The 14,234-nt window shown below is 52.1% G+C and overlaps 1 protein-coding gene and 1 long non-coding RNA gene across 2 annotated transcripts; both read left to right on the forward strand.

Moving 5' to 3' along the window:
- Positions 1–2,407: 2,407 nt before the first annotated feature.
- LOC122387635 (uncharacterized protein K02A2.6-like) lies at positions 2,408–4,339 on the forward strand. Its single transcript, XM_043377991.1, has 2 exons — positions 2,408–4,042; positions 4,328–4,339. The coding sequence occupies exons 1-2, from the start codon at positions 2,408–2,410 to the stop codon at positions 4,337–4,339; spliced, it is 1,647 nt and encodes a 548-aa protein (XP_043233926.1).
- A 2,346-nt stretch (positions 4,340–6,685) lies between these two features.
- LOC122387644 lies at positions 6,686–10,456 on the forward strand. The gene is made up of 2 exons (XR_006257648.1): positions 6,686–6,901; positions 8,585–10,456. It is a non-coding gene; the product is annotated as an uncharacterized LOC122387644 (long non-coding RNA).
- The last annotated feature ends 3,778 nt before the right edge of the window (positions 10,457–14,234 follow it).

Here is a 14,234-nt window from a genome sequence, read left to right on the forward strand (position 1 = left end):
TCTACATACGCACCGGCCGAGGGGGGGGGCGGGTACGACCCCCCCTCGCCGTTTCGCCCCAGGTGGAGCTAGCGCGTCGCGGAAAAAAACGAGCGTGTGCGCCGTTACGAGACGCAGAGATTGGTACCCGATTTTAAGGTCCTAGGTCAACCGGTGACCTCTGAGGTCAGGTCAAGTGCCCCAAGGTACGGTTCAGTTTTTGGTGAATAACTTCGCAAAAAACGGCCGCAGAGCCGCGATTTTGGCAGCATCGTGTTCGCCTTGCTCAGGCGCGTCGAATGATATACTTTTTGTCCGGGTCAGGTCAACTTAGGGTGTTATCCTCAGGTCAAGGTCAGGTCAGCACCCCCAGGTCACGAAGTTGGTCGAAAGAGGTCATGTGGCATATCATTCGATTCGGCAGGTCTTCCTGAGTCCATTGGTGGCTTTCCCGACTCGCTAGCTCAATTTGATCGGGAGTTATTGATGAAAAACTAATATGACCTTGATGACGTCATAAATGACGTCACGCAAGGTCAACATTGCAAAAGTGACGCATCTAACCTTGCAAGGAGTGTATCAAATCACGATTATGTGTGCTTGAGGTAGTTGGAGATCGTTCCCGGCGCCAGAGCAGCAGTTTTCATTTATCCCCATTGACTTATACCTAATGGTGAGGTAACGAAAATGACCTGACCTCATATGACCTTAAGGAAAAATCCGAGATATACAAGCTGTGAGACTCATAATGGATACTAGATCCTGCAAGTTTCATTTCCCTGTGACATCTCCTCTGGCAGTGAGGGCGTTGCGAAGTTGCGACATCTGAAGACCGTGCAGAGGCTCACTTATGACGCCATAGGTCAGTGACCTGACCTGACCCAAAATGCGGTTGGTGTCAAAAGATCCGGCTTGAATCAAAGATTAGGTATGCCAAGTTTCAGCTTTCTATCGTCAGCGTGTTCGGAGCTATCGCGAAAAAAAACCTATTGGGGGCGGCACCCGCCCCCCCCCCCCTCGGCCGGCGAGGGTTAAGACGCCATGGTTAAGTGACCTGACCTGAAAACGTGGTTGATGTCAAATGATCCGGCGTGAATCAAATGCAAGGCATATGAAATGTCAGCCTTCTATCATCAGTGTGCTTTGAGCTACCGCAAAAAAAAATACATGGTGGCGGCATTCACCCCTTCTCGGCCGGCGAGGGTTAAACCTCGCTTCGAATTATTGCAGATAATGATGCAACCGAAAACAAAGCATTTATCTGTGTCTAGAACGGCCGCTGACTTGTTGGACAAGATCCCCAATCTTGATTTGCTAGATGGGAATAAAATGCTGGGTATGTGATACATATATACCCCTCGATTTGCTCTCGCGCTATGTCTATTTTAATCATTACTGTCGCTTTTTTATCCGAGATAATGTCGCCGCTAAAAGGGTTGTTTTGTTTGCTTGCTTGCGTTGAATTGTCATTACGGCTTATTGAAGGGTTATGATAGAATAGGAATGGGGCGAGGGAGGATATGCACTGCGTCTGCAGGTGTTTAATTTAGATCACAAAGGCATCATTTCCGGCATAGTGCAGAGTCACTATCTTCCCCCTGCTCTGCACTGCGGCATCTCTGCGCCCCTCACACGGCGTCCTCACTCCACGGCCGGCCGCCGCCAACTGACCCACTCGCCGGGCGCCGCGACCTGACCCGTGTCGCTGCCGCGGCCTGCGCAATAGAGTCGGGGCTGGAATCCGGGGGTTCGGCCGGCCGGCCGCCTCTGGAGCGGGGGACTTTTTTTGTAGACCTACTGTACCCGGTCCGCTCGCCTCAAGACGCACTCGCCTTCGTCTCACCCGGCGCTGCGTATTTCACCAAGCTGGACAGCAAGGCGGGGTACCACCAGGTCCCCATCCGGCCAGAAGACAGAGACGAGACCTGACGTGTTTTATCACGCCGTGGGGCCGCTACCGGTACCTGAGGGCTCCAATGGGAATCGTCAGCTCTGGCGACGTGTACAACCAGCGCGGTGACGCCGCGCTCGGCGACATCCCGCGCACGTGTAAGGTCGTGGACGACGTCCTGGCCTATGACGCTGACTACGCCGCCCACCTGCAGCACGTGCGGCAGATTCTGCTAAGGTGTGACCAGCACGGTATCACACTCAACCCGGACAAATGTCAGTTCGCGGAAGACGAGGTCGAATTCTGCGGCTTTCGCATCAATTCGGCTGGCTATACCGCCGACGGCAAGAAAGTCCGTGCCATCCAGGCCTTCCCCAGGCCGGGCAACATCACCGGTCGTTCCTCGGCCTGGTGACCCAGCTCGGCGCCTTCTCCCCAGAGGTCGCCGCCGCCGCCTAGCCGCTGAGACAGCTGCTGCGGCCGCGGAACGCGTGGCTGTGGACGCCAGCGCACGAGCAGGCGTTCAGCGCGGTGAAGATGGCACTCACGTCGCCTCCCGTGCTCGACTTCTTCGACCCTCGCCGCCGCACAGTCCTTGAGACTGACGCCGCTCGCTCCGGCGGCCTGGGCTACTGCCTGCTGCAGCAAGACGCCGCAGGCCGGTGGCGACTGATCCAGTGCGGCTCACGCTTCCTATCGGACGCCGAGTCGCGTTACGCCGTGATCGAGTTGGAGCTGCTGGCCCTGGCCTGGGCCTGCAAGAAATGCAGCATCTATCTCGGCGGGATGCAGCGGTTTGAAGTCCTGACCGATCACCGGCCGCTCATCCCGATCCTCAACAGTAAGAGCCTTGCGGAGATCGAAAATCCGCGGCTCCAGCGGCTACGAGAACGGCTGGCGCCGTTCAACCTGCTCGCCATCTGGCGGCAAGGCAAGCTGCACGCCATCCCGGACGCGCTGTCGCGCGCGCCGGTGGATGACCCGGCGCCTGAGGACGAGGAAGCCGAGAGGGACGCCAGCCATCAGCTCGCCAGCGTGCTCTCACGGCTGGCCACCGACGGGGCGGACGACGGTCCCAGCCCGTTCAAAGACGCGGCGCTGACAGAGGTGCGCGCCGCCGCCGCCGCCGATCCGGAGCTCATCGCACTCACTGACCTGATCCTGAACGGGTTTCCAGAGCACCGGTCACAGCTGGACCCGCGCCTCCGACCGTATTGGGGAGTTCGGGACCGGCTGGCCGTGGACGACGGCCTGGTGGTGTGCGGCCAGCGGCTCGTGATACCGCCCAGTCTGCGGCGCGCCACGCTCGAGCGCCTGCACGCCAGTCACCAGGGCGTCGAGCGCACCAAACGCCGCGCGCGGCAGGTAGTCTACTGGCCGTTCCTGGACAGTGACATTGCGAACCATGTCGGAGCGTGCCCGGCCTGCCAGCAGTACCTGCCCAGTCAGCAGAAGGAGCCGCTGATGCCGGAAAAGACGCCATCACGAGTGCTTGAGGCTGTCTCCGCTGACTACTTCGCCTGGGCCGGCCGCACGTTCCTGGTATACGCGGACCGGCTGTCCGGGTGGCCGTTTGTGTCGCACGTGGCCGGCGAGGCGACTGCCAGAGACCTGGTCTGCAGCCTGCGCCAGATATTCGCGGCCACCGGCGTGCCCACCACCCTCCGGACAGACGGTGGACACCAGTTCACCGCCCGGCTCACCCGAGAGTTTCTGCGCCGCTGGGGAGTGGAGCACCAGATCTCTACACCGCACTACCCTCAGTCTAATGGGCACGCCGAGTCGGCGGTCAAGGCCGCCAAACGGCTCATCCAGAAGGCGACCAGCAGCGGCGAGCTCGACACGGACGCCTACGCGCAGGGGCTGCTGGAGCTGCGCAACACGCCGCGCGCCGACGGCCGCTCTCCGGCTCAGGTCCTGTTCGGCCACCCGCTGAGATCGGCAGTGCCGGCGCACCACCGGGCCTTCGCCGACTGCTGGCAGCGGGCGGCGGACGACTGTGACGCCAGGGCCGCCGCGCAGCAACAGGAAACAGCCGAGCGGTACGACACGACAGCCCGCCAGCACAGCGCGCTCACCATGGGTCAGCGTGTGCTCGTCCAAGACCCGCGGTCGGGGCTGTGGGACCGCGTCGGCGTCATCACGGCGGTCGGACAGCGGCGCGACTACCTGGTCCGGCTGCCCAGTGGCCGAGTCTACTGGCGGAACCAGCGCTATCTGCGACCCCAGAGATCTCTCATCTCGGAGGGCGCCGCCACACCTGCACCCGGGCGCCGGCAGCAGCTCGCTCCGAGCTCGGCACCCGACGGCACGGAGGAGACCGCCGCCGCTGCGCCGGCGGGCGGACAGCCGGCACCACCGGTGCTGCGGAACAGCGCCGACGACCCCAGCTCAGTGCGCCGTGGGACGCGCCGCCGTCGCCGTCCGGCCCGACTGACCGTGCGCTGGGCGGACCAGACGTACGACTGAGTTCGTGCGTCCACACCGTGTGTGGTGTACATTTTTGTTTATGTGTTAGACGCAATGCGTATCTTGTACCGACGCATGCGTCTTGAGGGGGGGGGGGGTGTTGTGATGGGGCACGTTTTCCTTTCCCTTCATTTGGTCTCACCCCCCGGTCATATGGAAGCACATAAAAAATAAACAGTTCCATGGTCGCCGCCATCGTGTTTCGGTCGTCCTGTGTCGCTCCAAGGATATCGCCGTGTTAATCGCCACTACCGACCATAACAGAACTGACGCATCGGCGGAAGCGGGAGTCCGCAGCGGAGAAGCCTTCGTGGAGTGTACACGGGTGTGGGAAATGAATGCTAAGTGTATCCAAATTGAAGGCACTGCTCTCGAATGATATAAATACTGAACAGCTTTGGATTGTTTATATTCCAAATGTTTACTTTCAGGACGAGTACTCCTTGTCATTCGGTCGTCAACTCCTCTCTCCGACCCCGGCTTAGCGCAGGCACGTATAACCTAGAATTTGGCCGAGGGGGGGGGGGGGGAGCGGAGGAATCCCGTAGAGAGAGCCTCCTACCTACAGAGGGCCCTCTACCCGAGGAGTCAGAGGGGTCCAGGGTCCTAGTGGTCAGACACAGACACTAGCGGTTATTCACAGGAGGCCCCACGCAGTAAATTGAAGGGCCCTAGGTGGCAGGCGAGTCGGAGAGCCTTGATTGTCCTGAGTCCTGACGTGATTTTTTGGGGAATTCCCATGAATTTCGTTCGTCTGACGTCTCCGACGTGATTTTGGCCAACGTTGGCCTTCTGCCAGCATGGGCCCTGAAAACCCCTAGGGGGGAGGCGCACCCCGTCCGTCCCCCCTTGGGTACGTCCCCGGTCGGTCCAGCGGCTCCACACGCGCCTACCGACACACAAGAAACTCTTGCCATTATGTTTGCTTCTGACGCAATCATAACAGAATGACGCTCTTTTGATATGCATGCTGCCATTGCTTTGGAGTCGGTCTTTTGAATTTCTGCGTTTTTTGGATCGGCTCCACTCTCCAGACAGTTGGCTCAGCGGTCAGCCTGATCGACCAGAGCAATGCGACACCTATACCAACTTGATACCAACCTTCTTGGCGGGGTGGTCAATTCATGAAGTGCGAATGCAAAACATGGCAATAGATGGCGGAACGAACAGCATGGGGATTAGGCTGGGACAGGCATTGAGGAATGAAATCCGTCACTTCCCAGATTTCGAACGCATCCTTAGAGTGCATTACTTTTATGTGCTTGCGTTCGGTCTTGGGATTTCTCAGCAGATGTCGCCAACAGTAGAGAGATTGATCTAGAATGTCTCGTTATCGGAAAAGTATGGTAGCCATACACCAAATGGTTTTTGCGTTTAGCTACCATATTACTTCCGATATGACTGTTGACATCACTGCCGATATGACGGAGCAGTGCATTGGCAATATGCCAAGGGCAGTAACATGCCGTCAGTCACGTCAGTCATCGGTCTTGGCTATCTGTAAGGATCTTGGCAGGAATCTTGGCCTTTTCTTGGACCCATAGCCTCGGCCTTCGACCAATCATATCGCCGAATTCGCAAGCGGTGAGAGACAAATACGGCGTGCCAAAGACATATTGGGTGTCTCAAAACCACTGAGAACTCTGTAGCTCACCAGAGCGCTGTTCGGCAGCCGGCTATTTTGTGTGCAGGGTATGACGTATTTCGCGAGCCGACGTCACAGGCGGTGACGTCGGCTCGCGCGCGAGCCGAGCGCCAACGACAAACTAACGGGAACCCTCGGACACCCTCGGGGCATAAACCGCGGAGTAGCATATTGAGCGAGTCTTATAAGGAAAATTCATATATTTTCGTTTCTCAAATGATAATCAGGGTGTCTCTTACCTTTTTACATATCATTTAGGCTTACGTAACACTTCAGTTGCCAAATATCTGCAATTTATTCAAGCGAAGGTATTTTCAGTAAATATCAATGGTATAGACTGGAATCTTTAGAATAAAAACTCCAACCAACAGAAATAAAAATAACTTAATTTATTCCAACAATTTCCTCCAGATAAACAACATAAAAACTCACTTTTACACACATCATTCATAACAAAGCATACTAACACGCCGCTTTTGACAATTGCGGCGTCGAGTGGCGCGCTGCTAGCGCTCTTTTTCGATCGCAGAGACCCTGCACGCGCGCGAGCACACTACGTCACGTCCGGGGGGCACAGGTATATGAAAAATCGCAGTGACGTAACACTTTTCTCGCTTCTCATTGGTCAATAGCCCGTTGCCGGGGTAACGTGCACGTATGTGAGCGCGGGCAAGAGTACTAGCCGGCCGCCGATCAGGGCTCTGCACTCTTTTAGATCTACCCCGTTGAGTGGCATTCTTGTGAAAATTATGTAAAGATATTTATCAGAATAAGGTAGAAGTGTAGGGGGTGGCAGGTGAGGTGCAGAAGAAGAAGAAGAAGAAGAAGAAGTTGTACCTATCCAGTAATTTTATCTTGATTTGTGGACTAGACGAAGACTAGATTTTGATGAAGAAATCGACAAACTTGAACTGCAGGTAAGGTGTTGGTTTGTCATGCCGATTGTCTTGAAACCCTTTCCCATAGGCGCGAGAGCCGGGGGGCAGTGGGGGCAGCTTGCCCCCCCAACTCTGGGGCCGTGGGGGCGGTGCCCCCACATCTTTGAGACGGAATACCACACTTTTTTTGCAAATGTTTTCTTTTTTTGTTGAAAAAGCCGAGGGGTGAAAAATAAGTGGCCTAAAACCGGTGAGAAAACTAGATTTGGGGGTACCCTAGGTTGATCTCTATTATGGTGTGCCCCCCCAGTCGGAAAGTAGTTCCCGCGCCCCTGCCCTTTCCTTTTAATCTTTCAATTAAAATCATCAACTCCTATCCAAACCACCAAAGAGCCGACATCTCACTCAGTCCAAATTTTCGTTCAGAGGCCAGTTTTACTTTACCCGATTTACCAACAAAAATAGCTGCCTGGAATTTTTCTCCTCATATATCCATTCCACGTAGGTACAACATACAGAGGGTAAACGCGATAGGCATGTAAGCAGTGAGGGCTTCACCATTTACCTACACTCCATATGTGAATTAGCCTTTAGGCAAAATAATCCGGCAAGTGGCTATTTTCTGTTTGTAAAACTGGCCTCAGACGGAGTGCTATCATTTGATTTACCATCACACGATCAGGCAGCAACAAAGTTTGTGGTTTTAGAATCTTGAAAAACTTTCTTGGGAGTGGCACTTGGTAGACATCCGTTTGAGATTCTGCTAGAGCAATAGCATCGCGCTCAAGCCAGCCAAATTTTAGACTGCCAACACAAGAAAAAATTTGTTTGGTTAATCAGATTTCAGGCTTCAAAATATTAGGTAAAGCATCAATAGGCATTTAATTCAATTCTGGTGGTAAAAATCATGACCATATGTTGGCATGACATCAATTTTTAATTTTTTTGTGGTACAACTTGTATATTGAGGCTTGAAGATGCTCAAATAGATGATATTTTTGATGCGTGTGTTGATGAAGACTGAAGTCCAATGAAAATAAAAAGCAGAAATTATCCTGACCTTACCTTCCCTACTAACCTTCAACCTCCAACCTATCAGCCTACAAACCACCGTTCAGACTTTATCTACACGCAGGTTTAACATTTTATGATAAAGTAAAAAATTCTCAGCTTGTAATCCAATGTCTTTCAAAACCAATTGGCCTTTTTGGCCTTGCGAATGGTAAACGGAGAGAGAGGGAGAGAGTTGCCTAACTCTATCATGTAAAAACTGTTTTTAGAAAATAGCACTGTGTTTTATCCTGGCTTCATGACTCTCTAACGCTCCTTGAAACCGCTTGTTTTCTGACAATTGGTGATACAGAGAGGGTCTGCATTAATGTCCAAGTATGGTCATTTAGGATCAATTTTTGGTGCCCTCGTTTTATATTATTCCATCAGCCTTAGTTTGCCCAACTGACATGCGCTGAATTTGTCGCATGTGACGTTACACCTGACGTGCGCCGAAATTTTAGGTGGAACCCTGGTACTACGCCAAACATAAGTTATAGCATGATCACTGCTCAGTTGCGCAGGTTCACCAGAACAGCTTCATGGGTGCAAAATGACCACCGCAGCGCCCGTAAACCCTAATAAACAAACAAACAAGCAAACATCAGTTGCGCAGTTAATGCCAATTTTTTACAGTTTTGATTGTCTATTGATATTGTTTGGTCTTTTCAGGACTCGTGGCGCTGCTCGCCTCCTCGCCAATGCGAATGCGTTCTCTGAGGACAACTCGCCCAAGGCTACCATGGCGAAGCCACGCCACCGCGCCGGCTATAGACTCACGGCCTGAAGCGAGTTTGGGCGCGACGGCTGGCGAGCCAAGGCGGCGGGAAGTCGTCTGGCGGAGCTCCCGTCTGAGGCGAGCTTGATCTGGTCAGACAGCTCCGCCACCGATGGTGTGCTAGATGGAGGAGGAGGGGCCACCCCCCCCCCCCCCGAACCGCGACATCCGAGAGGTGCGTGTCGCGGCAGGCGCCCTCTGCTCTAGCACGCGCGGCGAGCTATTCGCCCTGCTGATGGAGGGGCGTCCCCCGCCGCCGGTTCGTGGACCCAACAGGCTGGACGCAGTGGAGACCCACCAACTACGAGCAGGACACTGGTCCGGGTCAGCCCAGTACCTGCACAGAATCGGGCGGCACCCATCGCCGGAGTGCGCCCAGTGCAGTGATCGGGGATGCCGGGCAGGATGGTGCCGCGCCTGCGGCGAAGAGGCCGACACCCCGGACCATGTCCTTCTGCGGTGCCCGGCGCTGATGAACGCCCGGCTCCGCATCTTCGGCACCATCTTCCCGAGCCTGAGCGACGTGCGACGAGACGACGCGGTGGCGGCCCTGGCGAGGGTCGCCAGGTACCTCCAGAGCCGTTAAGGCTACAGCTCACCAGAGCCTGGAGGGACAGCACAACAACAACAACAGCTATTCGCCCTAAGAGCGGTGTTGGAGGAGCTGGCCGGACGGATGGTACCGGTCGATATGGGTCGACCGCCGTCTATCCGGTCCATTCTGCTGTTCCAGCTCCAGGACCGGCCGCGCCGTCGCCACCCGTCCGGCGTCAGTGGAGGACCGCTCATCAGCTGTCGATTTTCATCAGTTTCGCTTGGACCACTGGTCGGGCTCCTGCCAGTGCCGACATTGGGTTGGGCGGAGTCCTACCGATGAATGCCGCGAGTGCTGCAACATTGGCTCGGTACATCTCGGTACATTTTCCCGAGTCTGGTGTGGCTACGGGGAGACGGATTTGGTGACCCTGGCTGCCGCCGTGAGAACCATCCAGAACCGTACGGCTATGCTGCGGCAGCAGCTGAAAGGAACGCAACAACAATAACTACAACAGCAGCTGCTAATGAAAGGGGAAATCATGGAGCCGGATGACCCGGCACATGGCGCTCAGCCAGCTGAGAATGAGAGCAGCTATCAAATCGCCAGCAGGGTGCTGCGGCTGGTAACTGACGACCTTAACAGAGAGAGCGCCTCCGCTGATGCGGATGAAACTACCCCCTCTCGGGTTTGTTTGACGCCGTCTCCGTCGACTCTTTCGCCTGGGCCGGCTGGCGACCGCGACATTTCTTGTGCAGTGACTCGTAACTATGTTCACCAAACTTTTAAAACTCCTCACGTTAGCATCTTTAAAGAATGTTTCCCTTGTACACTGCTGCAATGTCTTATGTAGGCATATTGTAGGTACAGTCCAAACGAGTGTGGAATGCTTTGTTGTGCTTGCTTGTTCTGTATTTCGTTTGCTATTTATCACGGTGACTATAATTTATTTTGACCAACCCTTGCCTTGTTGCAATTTTAGTGGATGGTTTCTGAACTGCTGTTTGCATTATAGATGTTGCTAGTGCGTAGACGCCAAAGATTACTTTATACCTATTGACGCGCCAGATAAAGGAGGTGAAGTATTCCTCTGATCTCTACCTACGAAATTCCTTTATGTGTGTTTTGTAATCGATATTGGCGGTTTTCTTATGTGATGCGGTGTAGAGCGTGGCTGAGGAAGGCGATGTTTAAAGTTGCTAGTTATTTTTCAATACATCTATGATCGGACTGTCGTGCTTGCTGTAGGTCGGACTTCCGTTCTTGATGGTGATTGGACGCACGTGCCGGTAGTTCACAACAATGCGGCTTTCGATTATAGTATAGATTTAGATGCTTTTAAAGTGTTTGTATACGTAGTCCTGAGTTTCGAGATATTATCCTTGCGGGCTCCTTGCCAACAGATTGTCCACTTCTGTGTCCAGTACTCATCCCACTCACGAGGCTCAGTTGTGTTTGCCAACCCCTATACGGAAACATTGGCCAGATAACTGACTACTACTGAAATTTTAAGAAGCGTGGGCAGTAGGGCATAACGAACGGTCATCAGGTTCAGTAGCCGCGGAGCACCTTCAATTAAGGGGGGGGGGGGGCACCGCCGACTTTTGGTCCCATTCTTTCCATGCAGCGCCCATAGGGCTAATGTTAAAATGCCAAAATCAAAGGGGGGCACGGTGGCCGGTGCCCCGGTGCCCTCCCCATTCCGCCGCCTATGCTCAGGTTATTTCTGACCTGACAGGCTCAGGGAGGATTGCTCTTTGTTGTTTTTCTCCGATGAACCCTCTTGCTGCACACTGGCTGATCCAAAGGATGGAAGGGACGGGGGGGGGGGGGGGGTGCAGACGTAAGAAAAAAGAAGACAATGTTCTTTCCCTAGCGCACGAAATCAATTCTTAAATGAAAATAAAACGAATAAGCTTCCGTTAAGAAGCCCCCGTTCCGTATCTTCCGTTCCATTCCACGACTCGCACGTTCCAGTGACTTGCTGCAGAAGCGTCATCTATACCTCGCCCTTACTGCCGGGAAGGCCGCGAGTTGCGACATCTATACTATGTCTAGGCCTGAAGTACCTCTTTAGTGTTCATCCGCCACGATGTATTTATTTTTGTCAATCGGTTTGGTCCTTCTGGCCGGATAGGTCGTCAGAATTATCTGAAGGTGCCTGAAATGTCTCGTTAGTGGAAAAAATGTCTCGTTAGTGGAATTCCACTATCTGGCAACTAGCCCTATGTAAACGCGGCTATTGCCAGTTAATGGGGGGGGGGGGGGAGAATTGGGCATCTCAACTAGTTTTTTTATCAAATGGACAGTGATGACACAACATAATTTTTTTCACCGTTCGTTCGAATTCATCAAAACAAAGAAGAAAGAACGTTGAAGCATATAACCATAGTGTAATGAATACTTAACTAGTTATTTATGACACTATGATATAACTATAAAGCTAAGAAGCCAATAAGTTTCATTATTTGCATTTATGCACAGGTGCAATACAACTGCAGCCAAACTTTCATTTCTTTAATTATTGCAGTGGGTCATCGGCCACATACGGTCACAGCTGAGATACAGAATGAAAAACCTGAATGATTTGCACCACTCATGTTCTGATGAGTTTGCCGCTTTGCAATTTTAACAAATTTCATAACATCGTCTGCGGGTAAGACGACTTTCGTTGACCACACGCATTTTTTTTCGTTGCCCCTGCATTTACAGGACGGGGTCCTATAATGCAGGATCCCGTCCCTCACCGCCAACTGGTCACGTGACTGGCCTCGCCCCAGGCCCGGCCGACTGGCCCGGTGCGCCGTAGGCGGCATGGTCATGTCATGCAGATTAAATCGCTCACCACATAGGATGCCACATAGTGACTATGCTCACGGTTTGACGGTGTCTTCGTGGCGGGGTGGTTTAGCGTCGGGCTATAGTTCGGGAAGGTTCGGGTTCGAACCTTATCGGATCTTTCCGTTTTCCACTGACTGTTTGATCTTATATGCACTTTTAATGTCATCGACATTCGTTACCACTCAGTCATCAGTTATTGGCCAATCATATCAAGATTACTTAATTACTCAAGCATGTGTTTGTTTATCGAAATCTTTAAATTCCTTCTTATATAGAAAGATGGGTCTCATTCATCATCCTATAATCATTAGTTTGGTCATTCGACGTCATAACCGGCTTGTGAGTCGTTATTGATGTGACCTCGTCAAAACCGATCTGCAAACTGCGGAAACACCTGTCGTGCTGTGTTGGCCATGCATCTTGCCCTTTTCATTTATACGGCATCGTGAATAGCACAGCCATGAACGCATTCCATATTTACTCAGAAAGAGCCATCAACACGCTCGGTCGCGCAGAGGAACCGCCGCCAGACCCGCGCTGTCCACTAAACAGGGGTCACGGACACCATTTTCATGTTCAGTGTGTCTAAGTTACTTGTAGTTCAGTGTTTAGGAGTGTTTATAATGGCTTTCGTCCAAAAGAGGCGCATTTCATTTTTCTCCCGTTGCCTAATGGAATGGTACTGGAAAGGTCGCAAAATTGACCTGATCTTAGGTCATTGATATCCAAATTCTGATATATACATTTTGTAAATACTATTGCCCTTAGCAAGCAATGAAAGTTTCAAAGCGATCGGTCTCTCGGTGTAGCTATGGCAGATGTTGAAACTTGTTATGAGGTGAGTTCACTTTAACCCTCGCCCTGGCAGGGCATTTTTCATAACACGGCCTGGCAGGGGGGGGGGGGGGGTCGATGCGACCCCCCCCTCGCGATTGGCTCCTATGGCACCTAGAAACACCAAATTTGGTAGGTAGGTGGGCCCCCTGGAGTTCTCGCCCCTGTGCAAATTTGGTTGCCCTAGGTCAATATTTAGGGGGGTTTTGGGGGGTATAAATGTCAAAATTTCGCTAAAAACAGGTCAAAAGTTTTTCGCTTATAACTTTTGATCTATTTAAGATAGAGCAAAAAGAAAAGCACCAGTGAACTCAGCACGCCAAGGCGCGACGAATGATATACTTTTTAGCTTGCTTAAGTGTACTTAAAGTTTTTCTTAATTTTTAAGTAAACTTTAATTAATTAATTAAGTTCAAGTTAACCAAATTGCATCATATTGCATATCATTCGATTCGGCTGATCACAAGGAACACAATGACACCATTTTTTAAGCTCTAGCGTCAATATGTGCCAAGTTATTGGCAAAAACGTGATTTGACCTCAGTTGACCTCATTTGACCTGACCCATGGATAAGTACACCAAAAAAAGAAGCACCAAGTGACCTGCTGTTATGTACTGTGGTTTCAAAGCACAAAAGTGATAGAACGAAGCGGATATCACCAGTATTTTCCGAATTTAGTATTTTCCCATAGGCTTAACATTACGACGTAATGACCTCTAACTGACCTCAGGTCAGTGACCTCAAAAAACCCGAACTATATGTTATACAACTCGGTGAACTTAGCACATCCTGAAAGTTTGAAGGAAATCAGTCAAAAACTGTGAGTTGGACAGGTGCAAAAAGAAAATTGAAATTTGACCATGACCTTGTACCGGTTTTTCTGACCTGGTGACCTGACCCAAGGTCACCCGGACCTGAAATTTTCAGGTCATATGTAAAAAGGTTGCCCCATAGGCTGTGCCAAATTTGGCGGCGCTGCGCGCCGCCGTTTTTACGCTATCTTCGAAAAACCTTAGGGGGGGGTCGCATCGACCCCCCCCCCCCCTGCCAGGGCGAGGGTTAAGTCATCTGGTAGCCAATGAAACGGATTATCGTGCCATAAATGGTGCGCAAGTTTCACTTCCAATGCATTTGTAAACAAGCTTTTTGACGCAGCCATATCGTTAGCTAAGTCCATAACGTTAACGTTTCTTGTAAGCAACGAATGCCGGCGCTTTCGTCGCACATCGTGATTGCCATATCACAAATGTGGTAGGAAAACGAAAGAAAACTTCATTTAAAACCTTTACTTGTGTTAAAGTGATCCGGCAAACCCTTTACGTCCTGAAAATT

Source organism: Amphibalanus amphitrite, unplaced genomic scaffold, assembly GCF_019059575.1.
Source record: "Amphibalanus amphitrite isolate SeventyFive unplaced genomic scaffold, NRLGWU_Aamphi_draft 000293F_arrow, whole genome shotgun sequence".
NCBI lineage: Eukaryota > Metazoa > Arthropoda > Thecostraca > Balanomorpha > Balanidae > Amphibalanus > Amphibalanus amphitrite.

Excerpts from the sequence above, each read along its gene's own strand:
- LOC122387635 (XM_043377991.1), top strand. The coding sequence starts at position 2,408 with ATGGCACTCACGTCGCCTCCCGTGCTCGACTTCTTCGACCCTCGCCGC.